This window comes from Andrographis paniculata, unplaced genomic scaffold (genome assembly GCF_009805555.1).
Source record: "Andrographis paniculata isolate CXL003 unplaced genomic scaffold, ASM980555v1 Contig60END, whole genome shotgun sequence".
In the NCBI taxonomy this organism is placed as follows: domain Eukaryota; kingdom Viridiplantae; phylum Streptophyta; class Magnoliopsida; order Lamiales; family Acanthaceae; genus Andrographis; species Andrographis paniculata.
In genome coordinates, this window is record NW_026137596.1 from 6,828,149 (window position 1) to 6,845,881 (window position 17,733).

Genomic DNA, 17,733 nt, shown 5'->3' on the forward strand with positions numbered 1-17,733 from the left:
CTTCAACCCATCTAAAGTGCGGCGTAAGCGACCAAACCTTTCCAGAAGACAAGAAACCTGGAGGAAGAGTCATAAACTTCTTCGGAAAGTGAGTCATGTAAGAATGCATTCTTGACATCTAACTAAAGAAGGGACCACCGACGAACAACACAACAAGAAGACAACGAACAGTAATGAGACGAGCAGCGGGAGCAAAAGTCTCCCCATAGTCAAATCCATACTCATGGGAATAACCTTTGGCTACCAAACGAGTCTTGTAGCGCTCAACAGAATTAGTCTTTATTTTGAAAACTCACTTGCACCCAATAGGTGTCTTTCCAGAGGGCAAATCAATGAATCTCAAGTTTGAGCCAGAGCCTGCAATTCCTCAGTCATAGCTTGCTGACACAATGGATCAGCACATGCCTCACGAAAAAGGACCTAGACTCATGATGAGATAATATGGTAGAGTAACAATGATAATCACGTAATGAGCAGGTGGATAAATTACTCGATATGATCGACGAGGTATGACAGGTCCAAGCGCCACAGAAATATCAGCATCTAGAGACGAGGTCATAGGTGGATCAGAGGTCTCAACTGGAAAAGGATCCGGAGGCGGAGATGGAGTCGTAGGATCAGGGTCAAGAAACAAGGGAGGACATGACGACAGGAATGAAGGTAAACTAGAAATAGATAAGACACAGAATTTAGATAGGGTGGACAAAATGACACTCTCCCAAAAAGTAACATGACGAGATATACGCAACCGTTTAGATATCAGATCCCAAAGCCTATAACCTTTAAACTCTACCCCAACCAAGAAGACAATATAAACGCGCACGACGTTCCAATTTAGAACGTTCATGCGGAGGGATGAAGATGAAACTGACATAACCGAATGATACTAAAATCGGGTGGCTGACCATATAGACGTTCAAAAGGAGTACTATTATGAAGGATAGATGATGAAATACGATTTATGGTATAGACAACAATAAGATCAGCTTTCACCTATAACCTATTAAGACAAGAGGCAGACAAAAGAGACACATGGGCAGTATCTAGAATGTGACGATGTTTGCACTCAGCGTGACTATTTTGTTGAGATGTGTATGAACAAGAACGTTGAATAAATGTACCTTAAACAGAAAGAAAAGTTAATAAGGTATAGAATCTTTATACTTAAGATGATTATCAGTACGGAGGTTCTGTATGGAACAGAAAAATTGAGTTATAATCATTTGAGCAAATTGAATGTATATTTAAGTTAAGGGTAAACTGTTTTTTTAGTCCCGTAACTGGACCCCCTTATTATTTTAATCCCGTAAGTGGAGTCTGTCGCAAACTAGTCCCATAAGTGAAAAATTTTCGTTGTTTTAGTCCTCCGGCGCCGGAGATACCCGCGTGGCTCGCCGGAGGTGACGTGTCCGCCAAGTGTCGCTGACCTAGCGAACACGTGGATTTTTTTTATTTTTTTTCATTTTTTCAAATTTTTTTTACAACTTATTTTTAATTTATTTAAATTTTATTTGTATTTTTTTTTATTTGGTACAATTAAAATAAAACTTAAAAAATTTAAAAAAATGAAAAAAAGTAAAATAAATCCACGTGTCCGCCAGGTGTCGCTGACCTGGCGGGACAACTGGCGGACACCTCACCTCCGGCGAGCCATGCGGGCGTCTCCAGCGCTGGAGGACTAAAACAGCGAAAATTTTTCATTTATGGGACTAGTTTGCAACAGGCTCTACTTACAAGACTAAAATGATAAAGGAGTCCAGTTACGAGACTAAAAAAACAGTTTATCCTTAAATTAATTCTGAGCAGTGTTTCAAAAAAATATATTCATGTAAAATGGGAGTATTAATCTATAAAAATGACATAATAACAACATCCACTCAAAGAGGAAATAAGGGAAAGACCGCAAATATCATAATGAACCATGAAAAACAGTTTACTTGTGACCGACATGTTTTCTAAAAACGAGTATAACCCAAATGACCCTTACTAACGAGATACTGAATTTTAAAGGAAGAGGCATAACCAAGAAGCATGTGCCATTGGAGACTAGGGGAAGGAAAGGTAGTAAGAAGGTTATGAGTAGTAGCATCGGAGAAAGTACGGAAAGGAATTTTCAAAGATTGTACCTTAAATAGTTAACCCACTTTTTGACATGTCCTAAGAATTTGACCTATACGTGGATCCTGAACCTGCACATCAGAAGAAGAAAAAGTAACAGTAAGTCCCTATTCAACTAGTTGGCCAACTGATATGAGATTTAAAGTCAATTGAGGAATGCAGTAAGTATCAAAAATTGATATAAATGGTAGAGACACAGATCCTGAATGAGTGATATCAATGCGACTTCCAATAGTACTTTGTATAGGCAGTGAAGAGGACACATAATGCGCATCTGTCAAGAGACGTGATGCGAGATAGTCACGATGTTCTAGACTGACTAAGTCATATTAGTAACAGGCGCAAAATAAAATAAATACAATGAACATACCAACCACACCACAACGTAGGGATGACCTGGTAGTGTAGGGGTTGGACGTGTGACTGTGAGGTCATGAGTTCAAACCCCCGATGCCTATATATATAGTTAAAATTAATTAATTTATTTATTAAAATATAATTGAATTTGAAATTTAAACTCAATTGCTATTGGAAACTATGGGTGTGGTTCTTTAGGGGGTTTTGGAAAAATTGGATGTGCGTTTGGTTTTTATTTTAATTTTAAGATATGTTTGAATTTATGTGTTTCTTTTGTGTGTTGGTTTGGTTTTGGTTTAGGGAGTTTTAATATGTATTGATTTGATGTATAATAAATATAATAATATGAATGTGTATTAAATTTTAATTTTTTAAATTAATAATGATACGATTTAATTATAAATTTATATTATATTAATATATATATTTATAAAATTTTATTTATTTATATTATAGAAAATTTTATTTCGTATGTATATATTATATATAATTTATTAAATTATAATTATTATAATTATCAAATAAATATTTACATAGGTTTGTGCACAGTCATGCCCGTGATACCAGTCTTTTTTGAATTTAAATAAGAATAATTAAAATATAACAAAAATAGAAAATGGAAAAAGCTACAAGAATGCGGCTGCGGCTGGCAGGGAGGGGACATCCCCATTCTCGCGCCCATTTACAAGTCAACAGTGCAAAAATAGTAATTTTTTCCAAAATTACGGCAAAGAAACAAATCCTTTCATTAGCCCGAGTTATGTTAGTTTCAGGCCCAAATGCTCACATTCCTGCTATTCCAATCAAATCTATGCATTTCCCAACGAATTTTAATCCTGCTTTTCATATGAGGGCATCGGACCGTCCGTCCATTTTCTCTAACCTTATTCAACCCCATGTAATACACACATACATATCATATACACACATACATATATATATACATTATATATATATTTATCATTTATATATCATATACATACATATTATGTATATATATCACTTTAGAAATGGGTTGGGGGGACTGATGGAAAATAGAGTCGACGATCTGATGCCTCAAATAAGACATTCGAACGCCCCACACACCATGCAACATAAAACACAAACTCACCAGGTGAATGGGAGAAAATAAGATCCCACAAACCTAATTAAAATTGATACCCAAATGGCACGTAGAATGGGAAGCATGCTAATTTGAGTTTATGAATGTCAATCATTCCGCATATCGGAGTGTCCCTCTTGTAACTTAATGTTGGAACTTATAAGAAATTAAACCCTAAGCTCAGGATATGTCGTGTTGAAATAATTGAGATAAGAAAAATAAAGCAAATAAGTCTAACCTGATTCCATCAGTGTTCTCATATTTGGATCTGCAAACAATTGAGGATTTTGTGTTCTTCAAGCATATGACGCAGCCCCTTCTGAGAAGACCGCTAGGGTTTCTGCCGTTACTCTCACGATGAGATATGAAAATTAATGGTTGTTGCGTCTAGACCTAGGATCACAACCCTATTTATATCCCTTATTATTAATTGGCCTCATCACCCAATTAATAAGTTACCGAGTTTCTACACATAGGAGGTCTGCACTTACTAAATACATTTAAGCCCAATAAATTTAAAAATCACTTAATTTAGACTTAATATGACTGATAGCCCAAATAATTACATTTAACCCACAATTGGATTTATAATCCAACATTTAATTGTTGCATGTCAAAGATTTGAGAGTTAGTTCAACGAGATGAGAAACCTTGTATTAATTAATTCCATTAATGTTTATGCTCCCAAGGATATATATATATTATGTGTCCTTGCAACCAACCACATGCTGGAGTTTCCATTCCTTTGTAGAGACCATGAGATTGATACATACCTTCGAGTCTGTTTCCGTTTCCAGCCAGACCGGCTGGGAGTAGTTGTCTCTCAATCGAAATTTTGAGACCACCAAGGATATTTATTATAAATGGCGAGCAACTGATCAACCAGCACATTGCCATTGTGGTCACGAATCGCCCTCCTACCCCAGCAGCACCACGATTGCCTTTCGATGCGCCAATTGAGAATCTGTAAATAATGTCTAAATTTCAAAATTATCTTGTTAAAAGAAAATTTAGTAGATGGATGTTTTGCGTCATTTCTTCCGGTCCACATGAATAACTAAAGGATCAGCATGGGTAGAATATTACCAACATGTAAAGTGTGAGATCGGGGGCACAAATGAATCCAGTAGACAATAAGTTGATGTATAGAATGTTGTGGAAATATCAGGAAATCAAGAATAGACAAACAAAAATAAAAGAACACAATAATTTGGTTACTCAGTTCGATCAGGGTGTTCTACATCTGGGAGCGCTGAATTTTACTATAGAATATGATGTATAGAGTAGTACATGTTAAAGTGAGAATACATGGATATTTATAGTTTAACCCTATGCCAATAATACCCAAATCATATATCTAAATCTAGAATATAATGTCTAAATCATATCCATAGATTTTAAGATATAATCAGGCTTCATATACCAACAATCTCCCACTTAAAGACTGATTTCATTTTCCACTTCAATATTTTATTTCATCGGCAATGAAAGCGCCAAGCCTCCTTCACTCATCGAGGCCAATTGAGGTTGAACACAATCTCGATTCATCTAATGTTTCCATCTTAGGATGTTTTGCAGGATTGCCCATAAATCGGCTCATACTCCCACTGCACGTATTTTCCATATCCTAAAGGTATCAAAAGCATCATATTCACGCTTAAGGAAATATATTCATACATCCTTTGTAGCGTAGAATGATACTCATGAGTCTAAGATCCATGACTCTATTGGACTGTTGACGCTCAAAATCAGCACATTGGATATCTTATCCGCTGCGTTTGCCGAACCTGATCCTTCTCCAGTGCCCTGCACTGTCGTTTCATATTCCATTTACAATTCCAACATACCACCTGACTTGCATCTTTTTTGTCATTGTTCTTTGGCCATGTTGTTACACTGAAATATACATGGTCATGTAACAGCATGGCCATGTATAATTATACACTGAAATATACATGGTCATGTAACAACATGGCCGTGTATAATTGTACATGGTCGTGTACTGTCCAGGTCAACTGCCACGTCACCTCCGTCATGTCCATGTCAGCAATTTCCATTAGTTTTTTAACGGTGGGACCAAAATTGATAATAATTGTTTATAATGAGACCAAAATTGATTGAAATTATTTATATTGGGACCAAAATTGATGAGTTTTTTACCAAAATTGATAAATTTTGGTTATATTGGGACCAAAATTGATTTTTTCCCAAAAATTAAATTTTGATACGATAAATAAAAATAAATATTTAATTTATTTATTTATTTTTTTTTAAAAACTTCTAAAATAATAAAACTCTACCCAAAATTTCGTTAAAGAAACACACTCTTACTTATAGCCCCGTTCTTCCAAGTTCTTTGCATATTCTTGTCTTCCTCCGCGAAAATTTTCCCGCCATGGCGGCAGCCGCAGCGATGGATGTAGACTCTAGCTATGGCGTACTCCAGAGGAAACAGGCAGTCTACAGATCCTCGGTAAAGTGATGCCCCGCCCTCAATCTCTTTCCGGCGGCTCCTCTCCTGATTCCAGCACTTGCGAGGCGGTTCCTTCTGTCCTTGAAACACACGGTTTCTTATTTGGGCGTTTCATTTTGCAGGATGAAGGGTTTCAGATACAGAAGGAGATGTACAGAGGGCAACAGTACAGCCAAATATACTTTGCGAGGCTTCACCTCTTGAGAACCCTACTTTACTCTCTTATCCCTTCTTTGAAGCCTGATTTGCCGAGTAAGTTTTTTCCTCGTCGTTCTTAGAGTGATGTATGGTTTGTAAAAATATGATTTTTTTTATTTTTTTTTATTTTTTTATTTTTTTGCTCTTATTTTGGTTGAATTTTCTCATGTTTCGCAGTTTCAGCTTTCTTCAACTTACTTTTGTTGCTTGCTAATGTTATTTCGCTATACCTGCAGTTTGCATCCTTTGTTGGGATTGTGTCTGTTCGTTCATTTGATTGACTGGTATATAATGTTGCTTTGCACAATAGAATCTATTTTTAATAGTCCTGCTATGAATTCTGATAGAACATTAGAGTATGCATAATGTGCTGCGGATTCTTTGTAAGAGCAAATACTAGGTTTATTCCCATAGTGTTATTCTTCATATAGATTAATTCTCAAATTCCTCATGGCCAACTTTCAATTAATGATTTTGGGATTGTTGTTTGAGTTTTTTTCTCCAAATTTTAAATTTTATTTTGATTTTCATTTTATTATAAAATATCTCAATTGTCCTTCAAAAACATCACATTTAGCACTCATTTTCCAAATATATATATATAAAAAAAAAACAAAAAACAAAAAACATAAACAAAAGAATCCACCCTTCCCCATAGATTATCACTTGTGTGTACTTTTTTTTGAATCTCTATTAGGGTAACTCTGTCGATGCCAAAGTAAAGTTCTCTTATTGTTTGGATATAATTTTCAATGAAACCTCTTATTTCGTTCTTGTTGTGGACTGTCTGCATGATTTTTCCAACGTAGGGGTTTTCTTCTATTTATATTCTTCTAGTTAAGAGATTTCTCTAGTTGATTAGATCTGGTTCTTTTGGTGTTAGTTGGGTGTTAGGTTACCTTTTTATGCAAAAGATTGAATAGCCAAGTGTATAAAGTAGTTCATACTAACTTGGTATGACTGGTGATGGAATTTGGAATTATGAATTATCCCAGTCGTTTATGAAAGAATGAACATTCTAACTTGCTGCCTCACTAGAAGTCGTGTTATTTTATCCAGTGTGTAAAGATATGGAGATGCTTTTAACTGCCATTTCGGATGTTCGTGTTAATTGGATATAGGTGACATTTGAATTCCATTTGTTAATTTGAAAGAATCCTTCCACTTTCTGCTACAGTTTGTACTGTGCTAGGATTGGAAGAAGGAAAGGAATGCATTGTTGTTGGAACCCTATATAAGCACATGAAGCTCAAACCTTCCATACTTGAGGAATACTCGAAGGAGGTACTGTTGTTTTTACTTAAAATCATTCTCCGTCTCTCCCTGCCTCTCTCTCTCTCTCTCTCTCTCTCTCTCTATACACACACGCGTGCACCTGCACATATACACAATCCACTCTACTAAAGATTGATGGACAGGGCATTTAATATTGCTCTTGTATCTACCCAACAAATCACATTTGATTTAAAATAACCAACCTGGAAACTCATTTGTGCTTGGTATGTTAAATTGTTATGTGCAGAGGTCAGCAAGCCCACTTGTCAGACCCCAGAATTTTATGCACTCAGACGATTATCTAGTTTTGGAAGACGAAAGTGGAAGAGTTAAACTATGTGGTGCTCATCTTTTGCCTTCTGTATATGTTACAGGTATGCAGTCTCATTGCTATTAGAAGTTTGAGAATATGCAGCTTATTAATCTTAAATTTTGTTTAACTTACTTTAGATTGTTATAATACTTAATTGAGATTTATTATGAGAAAACATCTCATCCGGGGATAGTTAATATATCTGATGTTGTATCAATCCAAATTAGCTCCAACATTGTTTGATGAATTTTTGAAGAGTTTTCATAAAACACTTTCTTACAACAATTCCGACAAAGTTGCGATTTAAATTATAATACCAGCACTGTAAAGCATGAATATTTGCTATTTTGATTCTCTTCTTGTATTGACCTTACATAATACACTTGTAGGTATAGTGGTTGCATTGCAAGGAAAAGAAAATGGGGCTGGAGATTTTATTGTTGATGATATTCTTGAAGCTGGCCTTCCTCAACAGATAGAGAAGCCACTTAATTCAGGTAGAAGCTGCAGTTTTATTATCTATACTTTTAGTGCTTTTGGCTGTGCTGCTAAATTGCTTTGAATTGTTTTTTAAGTAGTTTTGGTGAAGCGATGGAAGCTATTTCCATAAACGTAACCTAGGAGCCAAATAATGATTATATTGGGGGAAGCTTCAGCACACAACATGTCTTATTTATTTTTCAGATAAGCATGACGTGTATAGTTTCTTTAGGAGATATAGATTACGGAAGTACCTTTAATAAAGATTATATTTCACATTTTTCTGAAGCATGAAGTATGTTAGGTTTTGTTCACTCAAACAGACACGATTCCCGGTATAATATATATTCTATTTTCTTACAAAAAGTCAACATTCAACACAATATTTTTCCGTCCCGGCTATCATGCTGCTTTGCCATAGATACTGAAAATTAGAAATGGTATAATTAATAAATTATTAAGAATGTATCAGTGAAAATAATTATTGTATGATAAAATTAATTATGTATTAAGATTAAGATAAGTAATTAGTCTTAACTAAAATTAAAAAAATATAAATTAACAAATTTAAAATACAATCAGAGTGTATAATTCTTTTCCAAAAAAAAAATGACAAAATAAGTGGGACGGATGAAAATGAAAAGTTGGACATGGTACGTTGACGGACGGAGGGAGTATTTTTTTATACTATTGACACAATTTCATATACCTCAAATCAACAAATATATGTCAAACTAAAACATTAAACAAACACACTCTAAAGCTAATAACATTCAATTTGCATGTGTTCTAATACAGATATATTATTATTATTTTTACAAACTATTAAAATGCTAGAGCAACTCCTATGTTATAAGGAGCATTTGGTCAAGGCATGCTATACAAAAATCATGATCATTCAAAAATAGAAGGTCTCACCAATGCAGAGTATGATGGGTGTAAGGAATCTAAGTATAATAGAAGATTCACTTCTGAATACTGCAATTTTTGTAGGAGGCAATCTTATATTATGGAGAAGTAAGAAACACATTGTATTTTAGTGATCTGCTGATTATAGAGCCATGGAGGACTCAATCTGTGAGATGGTATTGATACAACAATTAATGAGAGAAATCGGCCACAAAATTGATCATCTGACAAGAATAAACTGTGATAACTAGGCTGCCCTACATTTTGCATCCAATCTAGTATTCCATAAACACACAGCGCTTGAAGTAAGTTGTCATCTTGTCTGCAACAAAATTCAAGAAGGATTCATCTCTGCGAAATATGTCAGATCCCAAGATCAACTTTGAGATGTTTTTACCAAGGCAGTAAATAGAGTACAATCAATCATATCGTAACAAGTTAAGCATGATAGATATATATGCTCTAACTTGAGGGGGATGGATGACCATATAATTAACATACATAGTATTAGATAGAGGCATAATATAAATAGAGTTATATTGTGATAGGATTATTATGGTTTTCTAGTTAGACTTTATTGCTTTGAATAGATTGGATGGACTCCTGATTGTACCTATAGATATGCAACCTCACTTGTGTTTATAAAAGAAATTTCTATGATATGCTATTCATTTGTAGGACGATTAATAGCAGCTCAAAGTTAAAAAAGCACCAATCTAATTCCTATAAACCTTACGTATGCCCATTCTGATACTAGTAGGATTAGTCCATCTTACCATGTTGACTTAAATGAAATGTAGAAATGTCAACATGATCCGAGTCTAGATTATGCGGGAAAATAAGAATTTACTACATGCAAGATGTATGGTTAAAAGATGTGTTATTGAATGCCCCTCTTACATCTTCATTAGGCTGCTACAAAAGATCCTCAAGATTTGGGTGATTAGGATTTAGGTCAAGTGAAGAGGTAACAACGGCTAGATTCTGAACAAAGCCTAGTGAGGGCAGAGCAGGAAGTAAGGTCCATGTGTTGCTAACTACCACACCATATACAATCATGCATATGTAATAAGAAATTACTGAGTTTGCATGGATTGCTCTGTTTCTGTGACGTGCAAGACTAGTTCATACCATACTAATGCATAGTCTAATAGTTTCGTCGATTGTCGTAGTTACTTAAGTTTTTCTGTTCTAAAATTTGAGTTCAAATTTCCCGTTGAATTACTCACCCTTGTTGGTCTCAGACTAACATCCATGCTTCCTTTGTTCCTGCTTAGGTTGCCAAGAAACTGGTATTTCTCTCTGAGGAATATTTCTCATACTTCCCCTAGGATTCATTCTTCTTTGATGGTGTCGGTGTTGGGAGTACCTTGCTTATGTAATCTATTGATTTAACTCTGTAAAAATTTTAAAAGAAACTTCCGAGATATTTGATAATGAAATTAAGGTCTATTTATAGACCTTATACAAAATAATAACAATCAAATTTAATAACATACCTAGATAATAACAACCTAATATAATAGATGTGATTATATAATAACTAACAAATCTAAATAACATCAGCTAAAATATTAATCCAAAATATATTTCAACATCCCACCCCAAACTCAAATTGGTGATGTAGAAGCCAACTCGAGTTTGGCGGAAGAAATAAGAGGTGGCTGAATATAAACGGACTTCATATCTGAACATTGGCGTTCAAATCAATTCTCTGTTGTGGTGGGAATGTTGAACCCTAAGAAATTAGGATTTTCGCCAAATTAAGGTTCATAATAGCATCAATCTTCTATCACGGGCACGCCCCGGCGATCGTTTGTCAAGCGGCGGAAACTTTAATTAATAAAAGTTTTGGCCAAAATAGAATTTTTAATGGACACGATCTTCTGTCACGGCTGCGGCGGCAACTATACTTTGTTGCTGCGGCAGCATAAACTATACTTTGTTGCTGTGGCGGCATCAAAGTAGGATTTTTTATGACGGCGATCCTCTATCATGGCGGCACTGGCGATTCCCTGTCACTGCAGCGTCATTAAACCTTTAGAAATTAAATCTTAATAGGCAGAGATTTCGGACAGGTAATTAAATACTAAGCCAAAAGCTTTAATCAAAACTGAAAGCTTAATAGATAGACTAAAAATATCTCATTATATTATTGCCGAAAAATTCTTGTATTTGGACACCAAATGCACTTGCACGCACGGCCAAAGTCGTACACAAAATTGTTGACCGGCGTTGACCAACAACATTGACCAAATGTTGACCGACAATTCTCACTCATATGCACTGTTTATGATGATGATATTTGGTGGCAAGTATTTTCAAATTAGGAATACATGATTGTGGGAATGGATCTCAAATTTGAAAAAAAGTCTAGGTACATCACGGAATGTACCCGGAGAAAATGTGAATTAGTAGATTATGTTCATTTCAGGATAAAAGTTGTACCATGTAAAAATTCTAAGAGAAATTTATGAGATATGTTAGATAATGAAATTAAGGTCTATTTAGAGACCTTATAGGGATAAATCTAAATAATAACAATCAAATTTAATAACCACCTAATCTAGGTGATATAATTATATGATAACTAACAAATATAAATAATATCAGCTAAAATATCTATCCAAAATATATTTCAACAAACTCCAATTAGTCAGACCAGTCTGTGAGCAACTTCATTGTGGAATGGTGAAATCGTTTACATTGTTTGGCACAAGGTTTCCAATGACTTGACTGCCATTCTGAATCTGGGTTTCGTCCTCCTTCCAATAGAAAACACTAAGAGATATATGTAGTTAAGTTAGAAAATAATTCCCCTCGCCTCTTTGTTTCACTCACATGCACCTCTCTCAATAGAGAAATTTCCATGTGGGGAAGTTCCCCCAGAGATGAATACAGATAGAAAGAACTTGTGGAGGTGAGAAAGGCTGAATGTATGATGTGGTGGAAGGTGATTTTGTAGAAGTCGAATATGTTAGATAACAAATATGCTGCATTAATTAGCACATGCTTTTGTGAAAGCAAGTTTCTCTTAAGAAAATTAATTATTATTATTATTCGTGACAAACAAAAGTTCAGATCAAGGCAAAATCAAGCTGAAGAACTCAAACTATCTGCTCTGATATCATATAAAAAGCCTGATTGGATGAGTGTTTCCCAACTTTAAAGGAAGTTCATTTATCAGAAAATTACAGGTTCTTTTGAAGTTTGGTTTTGGGTTTGAGTTTTGATTTGAATAATGGTTTGGATACAATGTTTTGTGAGAGGAAATGGTATATTTTTTGGGCGAGAAGTTGCATAGTGAAAATACAATAACCAAACTCGAAAAGAACATAGCCTTAAGGTTCTCAATTTTAAAAGAGTAGAGATGATAAAGCCGAAATATGAAAGTGAACCCAATACCCTATACCAAGCAATACAAAAACCTAATCTTGGATCCAATATCATAAGTAAGGAAAATAAGAATGTCGATGGGCTTAATTCCTTACAAAATATAGGATTTACGAATCAATGGATAGTTCTAAAGATCAAATTGGAAATTCAATGTATAAGAAATCCTCACTCACATGATGAAAAGTAAACATAATGAAATACCCCTGTTTTCAAAACTAAGGATATTTTTATTTTCCCCTAAAATCAAAATGGTGTTGATAATAGCGGCTAGTATCCTCGTATAAGAAAAAGGGAGGGAGACCATGTGTTAAAAGTTAAAAATTCATGGAGGAACACTTTGTTGTTAGGTCACCTCAAAACTACAAAAGCTAAGCTTGAGTTTATGAAGAAATGAAAATAGATTTAAGGCCTCATGATTTAAGCAATGGCATCATGTGGAGCCGCAAAGTTATTGCAGATTACTGCTGAGAGAGTGGAGCTACTGCCATTGGGGATTTAAACTTGTATTAAAGTTAGGCATGGGCTGATTGGTCTCCATTTTTCATTATATACTAATTCTTCAACTCAAATTCTTGCATCAGGGCAGAAGCTTTTGAGTTCGAATGTGGGTTATGGGTTCTGCGGGTGGGAATGGCTCTGGGATTTGGATGTCTGCGTCAAGCTAATCTTAGCTCTGTTCTTGTAGTGACATAACCATTAGGTCTGGTGAACTTTCTTGCCACTTTTTCGAGCATCTGTGAACAGTGAAATTTCTGACTTTTGAAATAAAAGTAATCAACTTTGAATTAACACCAAATAATTATAGCAGCACTTTATCCCACTGCCTCCTAGAAACCATCTTTAGCTCTGTTCTGGCGATTACTCTGGCCATTGGGTCCAGTGAGTTTTCCAGTCACAGTTTCAGCCACTTGTGAACAGTGAAATCCATGATTTTTAAATCAAGATTAGTTAATTAAAAAAGAATTAACACCAAATAAATATTTGAGATATATAAGTAGCTCTCTGAGCTAACTTTTATCCTTGGTAGTAGCTCCTTTAGTTTCCATTTGCAGAGATTTCATACAAAGATATAATGCTTTCCAACAATTTTGGTTATTTATCACCCAGTCTCGTTTTAGCAAATTAAGTATTCTTTATTTGCAAACTATATTATCGGGATGCTTTTTTCAGTTTTTTATATGTAATTTACCTATATGGGGAACCATTTGGAACAGGTGATGATAAGTTTGTAGTTTTTGTATCGGGGTTGAGTGTTGGGGGACAATCTTCTAATCCTCTTCATTTTCAACTCTTCATTGACCATATAACTGGACATCTTGGAGATGAAAAGGTTCAAATTCATCTATCTGCTATAATTTTCTTTTGTTTGTTACTGTTGCGAGTTGGTGATGCTGTGTCTGATTAATCTTATACCAAAGTTTTACCCCTGCATCAGGAACAAGGCATTGCTGCTCAAATTGTTCAAGTTGTCCTAGCTGGGAACTCTGTTGAGTATCCTAGTGGACTTCTAAATGGCCAGGTATCTTTGATTATTATTATTATTATTATTATTATTATTATTATTATTATTACTTTTTATTTTTTATCTTTTCCCCTTTACTCAAGTGTTTTCCTACAAGCTCACTCATTTTATTGTGAATGCTTTGAAATTTATATCTTGTAAATCTTGAAGATTTTGGCAGGACATTGTCAATGCATTTCTTTTTGTTAGAAGATTATTCTGCATGGACAAATGTATCTTTCATTTTATCAAATTGAATTTAAATTTCAACTTAGTCTTATATGACACTTCATAGCTTCATTTACAATTGGAAAGTGGAAATAATTGGATTTTCTGTTTTCTGTTGTGGTAACAATAAGTTTTATTTCTGGAGGGGTGATTTTCAGTTTATTGATTAGATTGATGCAACAAATAAATCTTGGATTACAATTCCAACCCAAATCCAATTTCAGGAGGGACATGACTTTGCTATTTCATTTGAATGGCAAATAGAAGGCAAACATAACAAAGTTTTGAGACCTATTAGCAATGCAGAAGTGTTTGAAATCAGATTGTACATGATACAAACTTTTCCCCCCCTATTTTAATTAGTTCTCATCTTTGTTTTAGCATCTCTTGGGAGTTTTGCAGTTAGTATTTCTTGAAGAAATGAAATGTACCATCTCAGTGGAGCTTCAGGCCCCCAATTATATTTCAAGTTTAACCTTTTTCACATCTGTCAAACACTTTATTATAGCAGAACTTAAGTTCAAAGGATCAGTTAAGACTTTCAGAGCCAATAAAAGAGCTTGATATTCTTTTGACTCAGGTATTTTTAGAATGCTTGCTGAAATAAAGTTTCCATAGAAACTTCAAGTTTTATAACTAAAGCAAAAATGTGCAGATTGCTGCAGGTCTGCCTTTGGATATAATGCCAGGATCAAATGACCCTGCAAATTTTGCCTTGCCACAACAGGTTTATGTTACATTTATTACATTTTGGTGGGTGGACTTTATATTGACCACCATATTGTTTCTATTTAATTGAAGTATTTTCTTTGTTAGCCTCTGCATAGATGCCTTTTTCCAGGATCTTCATTGTATAACACTTTCAGATCGTGCACCAACCCTCATTCCTTTGAGATAGACAATGTGAAGTAAGATTTATATATAGTTTGTGCCTTTTATCTTGTTTAATTGGATTGATAGTTAGATATGTCTTTGTGCTTCATCAGGTTTATCGGGACATCCGGTCAGAACATTGACGATCTTGCTAAATATTCTGATGCAAAAAGTACAACTGAATTCATGGAAAGGACCTTGAGATGGCGGCACCTGGCACCAACTGCCCCAAATACTCTAGGTTAGAACGGTTATTTCTTGTACGTTTAACATTTGCCTTATTCCTTAATTGGGAAACTTATTGTTATTTTAATCTTTTCATACACTTGCAGTCAAATTTGATGAGGAGAAGAAGTTTTATTACTTAATTGATGTGAATTGGATTCAAACTAATTCCTTTTAAATTGTGGGACAGTTAAAAACCATTTCTTGTTAAAATAAAATCGAAAGGGAGCGTTTCTATCTTTTTGGTTAATGATAATGAAATAAATGTAGCATAAGGTGCTGAGGCACCTTAAGTAAAGGTTCGTGAAGTGATACAGTTACTTTTTCAGAGGTCCAAGATCCTTGGTATTTTTGTCTGATTCTACATTGGCTTCACTCCCTTTGCAATTCTGCAGGTTGTTATCCATTCACTGATAGGGATCCATTTTTCATCGAGACATGCCCTCATGTCTATTTCGCTGGCAATCAAGACAAGTATGAGACTGACTTGATTAAGGGTAAGAATTTATTAGTAATTATCTAGATGTTTGTGTTTGGCTTTTTCTCACATAAGTGCAATTGGCTGTGCTGAACTGCAGGATCCGAGGGGCAGGTGGTGAGGTTTATCAGTATTCCAAGATTTGCTGAGACTGGAACTGCTGTAATGGTAAGTTAACCTGACAAGATGTCGAAGATATTTGCTTTTAAGTGGTGATGCTCTTCCTGAAGGGAAGAAATATGCCTCACTAAAGTGTTATTAATTTATCGAATGTTTATTAAGTACTTTCAAAATAGAAAAAATATCTGAATGTGTCGTTTGAAGAGATGGAGTGAGATTATAAACTGTGCTAGTAATTATATGACCTGAGTTCCAATTTGCATGACCTGTGGAAGAAATCTACTTGGGTTGTGTTTGGTTGAAGGTTGGAATTTTGGGGTGGGATTTGCATAGTAAAAAATTTGAATTGGAATAGTTATACAATATGATATAAATAAGTATTAATGTGATGTTTTGAATGTAAAATTGATTTTTAGTATATAATATAAAAAAAATTAAAATAGGTATTTAATTTGATATTTTTTAAGAGAAAACTTTGTGTGAATAGTGGAAGTCTTCCAAAATCCTTCAAACGAACACACCCATTATACTTGCTAATAAGAATGACTGAGTTAAGCTTTTTCTCTTTTATTTTACTCCCTCCGTCCGTATGTAAGGATTACATTTACTTTTGCATTATTGTACTTAACAAAAAATATCTTTATATTTGTATAATTTTTTATACAAATGTCATTATATTAATATTATAAGACATTAATAAAAATATTTTTGTCATTTTTCTTTGATTTGTACTATGTTTTAATATAGTAATTAATATACAAAGATCAATATACAAAAAGTAAATTATGACTCTCATAGTCGAACGGAGATAGTATTTTATTAAGTTTTATTGTCGCTCCCAAATCTTGAGAAAGTACTGGATGAGTTTCTTTTGTTTGTGTTTGTGCAGTTGAACTTGAGGAACCTAGAATGTCATGCTCTCAGTTTTCAAACTCAGATCGGTTCATAAATGAGAACAATGATGCTTTTGCGATCCTAGGACTGCAAGTAATTTGTTAGATGGACGGTCCAGATGTCATCTGGTTTCGGCAAACTTCAGTAATTTTCGGTGTTTCTGGGCGTCATTTATTATAGTTGTTCCTCTTATTGTATGATTAATGGGTGATGAGCATATCTGATCATGCTCATTTGTGCTGACTGAGTGTAGTCAATGTGTTTTGATATGTGATGTCTTGTGCTTTGCTTCAGGTTTGAACTTTCTTTGTAATGAAATGATGAACTGTCGGAGTAAATGTTGGCTTAAGAAGACTAGTGTTTAGTCGACAATTTGGTTTTCATGTTGACCGGATCAAATAAGTATAGCGTTTGATTTGATTCAATCAGATCAAATCAGTGAAGTAGATAGCACATAGCACATAGCATATGTTTTATAGTACATAATAATACAATATACAATATATTTTGACAATTGATATATTTTTATATAGTATAATGCTGATTTGATGTTACATTCGAGTTTATATTCGGTTTACATAAAACTTATTTATTGTTGGAGATAAATTTGGAAAGTGTATGTACTTTGAAAAAAAAAAAAAAGGAAAAACAAAGGAAAAGGATCGTAGGAAAAGGTTGATACAATCATAAGGAAAAGGATCATAGGAAAAGTACTAAATAAACACCTATCTACCATAGAATTGAAAGCAAAGGATTCTTGATAACTACCCAAAACAAACGAAATCAATACAAA

General features: G+C 34.3%; 1 protein-coding gene across 2 annotated transcripts; it reads left to right on the forward strand.

Moving 5' to 3' along the window:
• Positions 1–5,909: 5,909 nt before the first annotated feature.
• Positions 5,910–17,442, forward strand: LOC127260062 (DNA polymerase delta small subunit). 2 transcript variants are annotated; one of them, XM_051287714.1, is made up of 14 exons: positions 5,910–6,050; positions 6,173–6,302; positions 7,426–7,532; positions 7,771–7,897; positions 8,226–8,333; positions 13,836–13,951; positions 14,057–14,140; positions 14,859–14,930; positions 15,006–15,077; positions 15,167–15,258; positions 15,337–15,464; positions 15,844–15,945; positions 16,027–16,094; positions 16,936–17,442. In XM_051287714.1, exons 1-14 carry the CDS (start codon positions 5,973–5,975, stop codon positions 16,993–16,995), a joined length of 1,344 nt encoding a protein of 447 aa, XP_051143671.1. In that variant the 5' UTR covers positions 5,910–5,972; the 3' UTR covers positions 16,996–17,442. The 2 variants fall into 2 exon arrangements, with proteins under 2 accessions (XP_051143671.1, XP_051143672.1); XM_051287715.1 differs by having other exon boundaries at positions 14,862–14,930.
• The last annotated feature ends 291 nt before the right edge of the window (positions 17,443–17,733 follow it).